Source organism: Babylonia areolata, chromosome 27 (genome assembly GCF_041734735.1).
Source record: "Babylonia areolata isolate BAREFJ2019XMU chromosome 27, ASM4173473v1, whole genome shotgun sequence".
NCBI lineage: Eukaryota > Metazoa > Mollusca > Gastropoda > Neogastropoda > Buccinidae > Babylonia > Babylonia areolata.
In genome coordinates, this window is record NC_134902.1 from 6,504,625 (window position 1) to 6,509,624 (window position 5,000).

A 5,000-nucleotide genomic window follows, 5' to 3' on the forward strand; every position below is an offset into this window, starting at 1 on the left:
TTTTGTGTATGTTTTCTGTTGCTTTCTGAGTTTATTGCTTTGTGAAATGTAGACCTATTGTGAATTAACGTAGTTTTAAAAAGAATACAAAAATTACCTTAGAAGACAGAGTATGGCAGCCTATGCAGTGAAGTAAAAGCCCACTCGTACATGTGTATGAGAGAACGTGGAAGTTGCAACACACGAACGAAGAAGAAGAAACAAAAATTAACTCACTCAGTACGGCCAGTCCTCTCTTCTCCTCTACACAGACCCCTCGGATGTCCAGTGGGTGTCTGAATGACCCAAGCTTTAGCTTCCGTCGTCAGAATTGTGGTATTCTTTGTCAACATTCACCTCTTCAGTATAAGAGCCTTCCGCTTGCAATATTTTGATGATGGTAATTGGGGTGAAACGCTGATAACTTCGTCTTTTTCGCCGTTCGTATGGAGAGAGTTAATGGTCATACACATAGGGTGTTCCATGTCTGTCTGCGTGTGTATGATCAGTTACAAAATAGATATGTTCCTAAAAAAATATTTGTCTCCAAAATCGGCTTTTAATTTTTGTAATATGCTCAAAGGAGGCAAAAAAAAAAGTCATTTTAGCTGTAAGATGATTAGATTTGCAAATGTTGCCTAGTTATACTTTTGGAGTTAAAAGACATTTGTGTTTTCTCAACTTTTATGTGACATTGTTGTGTATTTGGAAATGTTTGTTCTGGGCATGAAAAGTTTATTTTGCAGTAATCCTCCATACTCCAATAGGAGTGAAAGGATAATTAAAACTTGAAACTTGCATGCCTGAAATCTGATCGAATGACACAGGAAACGACGGGCGCAATAGCCGAGTGGTTAAAGCGTTGGACTGTCAATCTGAGGGTCCCGGGTTCGAATCACGGTGACGGCGCCTGGTGGGTAAAGGGTGGAGATTTTTACGATCTCCCAGGTCAACATATGTGCAGACCTGCTAGTGCCTGAACCCCCTTCGTGTGTAAATGCATGCAGAAGATCAAATACGCACGTTAAAGATCCTGTAATCCATGTCAGCGTTCGGTGGGTTATGGAAACAAGAACATACCCAGCATGCACACCCCCGAAAACGGAGTATGGCTGCCTACATGGCGGGGTAAAAACGGTCATACACGTAAAAGCCCACTCGTGTGCATACGAGTGAACGCAGAAGAAGGAGAAGAAGACACAGGAAACGAATGATGAGCGCCCAACGGCAGCCGTCGGTTAGCTCTACCCAGGTAGGCAGCCTGCCGTGCAAATGACCCTGAGTTTTGTAAAGCGCTTAGAGCCTGGTCTCTGACGGAGGACAGGCGTTGTATAACATGTCCATATCACCAAGGAACAGGAAAACTGACTGATGGCTGTGTTGGACAGTGCGGGGCTATAACCCAGCCCCCCAGGGAGCGGACGGGAACCTGATGGACACCAACATAGAGCAGGACACCATCCGGGAGCTCAGCCAGAGGAAGCAGGTCGGTGTTTCTGGTCACGCTGCACGCAGCAGCTGCAGCACAGTGACAGCTGTGTGACATTTACCTTTTTTGACTCACTTGTGTAAACAAAGTGAGTCTATGTTTTAACCCGGTGTTCGGTTGTCTCTCTGTGTGTGTGTGTGTGTGTGTCGTGTGTGTGTGTGTCCGTGGTAAAATTTAACTTTGACATTTTCTCTGCAAATACTTTGTCAGTTGACACCAAATTAGGCATAAAAATAGGAAAAATTCAGTTCTTTCCAGTCATCTTGTTTAAAACAGTATTGCACCTCTGGGATGGGCACAAAAAAAGAAAAAAGAAAAAAAAGAAGCCTAATTATATGCAAACTGCATTTACTGTTACATTTATATTTTTTTGTATTCTATAAACTTGGCACTTTGATCTGATATTCTGACACAACAACAAGAGCAGTCATTATTATCATTTTTTGTTCAGACATGAACTTCTTTTGCTAAGCATGGAAGTTTTGTTTATTTTGCAAACGTTTTTGGTGCAGATAGTAAAAAAGGGAAATTACTCTGTAATTAATGCTAGGGGAGTTAATTTGCTTTAAACTGATCTTTCTCATCTTAAGCATTACATTTTGAAATTATACTGAATACATAAAAAGCTTGTGTGTTTTACTCTCAGTGTACAGGGCTTACAAATACAGAATGCATTTTAACGATTAGATTTTTTTTTTTCTAAGTGTATCACAAGTGAGTCTTGAAGGCCTTGCCTCTCTTGTTTTTTTCTTTTCTTGTTCTGCCCCATCATCTGCACAGTTTGAGTGGCATTACTCCCAAGGCCCTCAGTCCGAGTCCCCCATACACAGCCACACCCGGGTTCGTCTGTCGCAGTCCCAGTGCCGCTAGTCCCATAGAGAACTGTCAGTGTTAGGTCGCCAGGAGGCCACACACCAGAGGAGACCCTGCACTGCTGCTGAGTCATTTCGATGGTGTTTGGTAGTGCCTGCTCTGTTTTAACGTGTTTAGGACATTACCTACTAAGCCCCCTACTGACAACAATAATGGCTTAGTCGCAGAGCCAGACTGAGTGAGCGTCTCCTGTAGAGTGGAGACCACCACCGTGTCCTTCCAACGATGGTCCCCCTTGAATCCACCGACACTGAAGACCTTGATAAGACTCACACCAAGCACGGAAGTGGAGGGTATGGAAACTGAGGTCACCATGAGAGAAAGGCCATACAATTAAAAAAAATGTTTTTTTCATTGATGATAAAGAGGGAGGAGGATGACGATGATGATGATGTTGATGCTGCTGCTGCTGTGGAGGTCCATTTAGGTTTGGGACAACGTGACAAGGCTGTGCTCTACGCTTCCTGTCATAATGATATCCCGGCATCAAACAGGCCTGAGAGATACAGACACTTGCAGCTTTGGTCAGGAAATTAGAGGAACACACACAAAGACGCATCCGCGAAGTGGATGATACACGACTGTGCGGTCCCAGTCTTCCCACTCCAGCCCATAGCACACTCAGAGATCAGGGTAGGAGCTGTCTGTGGGCCGAAAAACCCATCTCTGCTGGGATTCGAATGTGCATCCCCCAAACCATCAGTCCGCGAAGCTAACCACTGGACATCCTGGTGTATGATCAATACTTTTTCTGCTGCAGCGGGAATGATTTTCCAGCTTTGTTCTTTTGTATTTTGTATTTCTTTTTATCACAACAGATTTCTCTGTGTGAAATTCGGGCTGCTCACCCCAGGGAGAGCGCGTCGCTACTACTACACGGCCACCTATTTTTTTGTATTTTTCCTGCGTGCAGGTTTATTTGTTTTTCCTATCCAAGTTGATTTTTCTACAGAATTTTGCCAGGAACAACTCTTTTGTTGCCGTGGGTGCTTTTACGTGCGCTAGTGGTGCTGCACACGGGACCTCGGTTTATCGTCTCATCCGATGACTAGCGTCCAGACCACCACTCAAGGTCTAGTGGAGGGGGAGAAAATATCGGCGGCTGAGCCGTGATTCGAACCAGCGCGCTCAGATTCTCTCGCTTCCTAAGCGGACGCGTTACCTCTAGGCCATCACTCCACTTTTGTGAAGGACTGTGACTCTCAAATCACTCGGCAAGATTGCACTGGCTCTTAGTGCCGGAGCCTTGTGCCATGGGGGGCCTTTGGTGATCATATCAGCACTGACTGTCCCTAATCCTTCTTGACCGAGAGAGTGGGGAATGGAACGTGGGGCAACACACTCTCCGCTATAATCAAACCCCAGCCGATGGGCGCAATAGCCGAGTGGTTAAAGCGTTGGACTGTCAATCTGAGGGTCCCGGGTTCGAATCACGGTGACGGCGCCTGGTGGGTAAAGGGTGGAGATTTTTACGATCTCCCAGGTCAACATATGTGCAGACCTGCTAGTGCCTGAACCCCCTTCGTGTGTATATGCAAGCAGGAGATCAAACATGCACGTTAAAGATCCTGTAATCCATGTCAGCGTTCGGTGGGTTATGGAAACAAGAACATACCCAGCATGCACCCCCCCGAAAACGGAGTATGGCTGCCTACATGGCGGGGTAAAAACGGTCATACACGTAAAAGCCCACTCGTGTGCATACGAGTGAACGCAGAAGAAGAAGAAGAAGAAGAAGAAGAAACCCCAGCCCAGATAGTCGGGACAGCAGTTGCCGCCTCTGCTGTTGTGGTGGTCATAGTGGGACATGACAGACTGTCATACACGCAGCACGATAGAGTGATAAACATGATTACTTACAATTGTATTAGGCATAGGGGCTAGCAGAAATGAGGGTAAAAGGATAAGTGGACTGCAGTTATATACTACTATTACTACTACTACTACTACTACTGACAATGACAGTGGTAATGATGATAACAGTAATGTTCATTTATTTTGTGCTTGTCCTGTGGCTGTCAGTGCCTTTAGCACATTAAAGATACAGACTCGCTGAAGATAGTATTTTAAAACAGTGGAACATTGTTTTGAGCATCGTTCTCAACACGCATGTATTTCCCACTCCACACACACACACACACACACACACACACACACACACACATGTGCACACATGCACACGTGCACACACACACACACAGTGTGGAGTGATGGCTTCGAGGTAACGCGTCGTCCTAGGAAGCGAGAGAATCCGAGCGCGCTAATTCGAATCACGGCTCAGCCGCCGATATTTTCTCCCCCTCCACTAGACCTTTAGTCTGGACGCTAGTCATTCAGATGAGACGATAAACCGAGGTCCTGTGTGCAGCATGCACTTAGTGCACGTAAAAGAACCCACGGCAACAAAAGGGTTGTTCCTGGCAAGATTCTGTAGGAAAATGCACTTCGATAGGAAAAACAAATGAAACATGCACGCAAGGAAAATTTAAAAAAAATGGGTGGACTGTAGTGTAGCAACCCGCTGTCCCCGGGGAGAGCAGCCCGAATTTCACACAGAGAAATCTGTTGTGATAAAAAGAAATACAAATACAAAACAAGAGATGCAAGGCCTTCAAGACTCACTTGTGATAAATTAAGTCCCCTAGCATTAATTACAGAG

The 5,000-nt window shown here is 45.3% G+C and overlaps 1 protein-coding gene across 2 annotated transcripts in view; it reads left to right on the forward strand.

Moving 5' to 3' along the window:
- The window catches only part of LOC143301333 (BBSome complex member BBS2-like), a 52,100-nt gene that overhangs the window by 20,678 nt on the left and 26,422 nt on the right, over positions 1–5,000 (forward strand). For both annotated transcript variants that reach the window (XM_076615549.1, XM_076615550.1), the window contains exon 11: positions 1,368–1,465. In XM_076615549.1, coding sequence (XP_076471664.1) covers positions 1,368–1,465 — 98 coding nt within the window. The remainder of the gene's footprint in view (positions 1–1,367; positions 1,466–5,000) is intronic.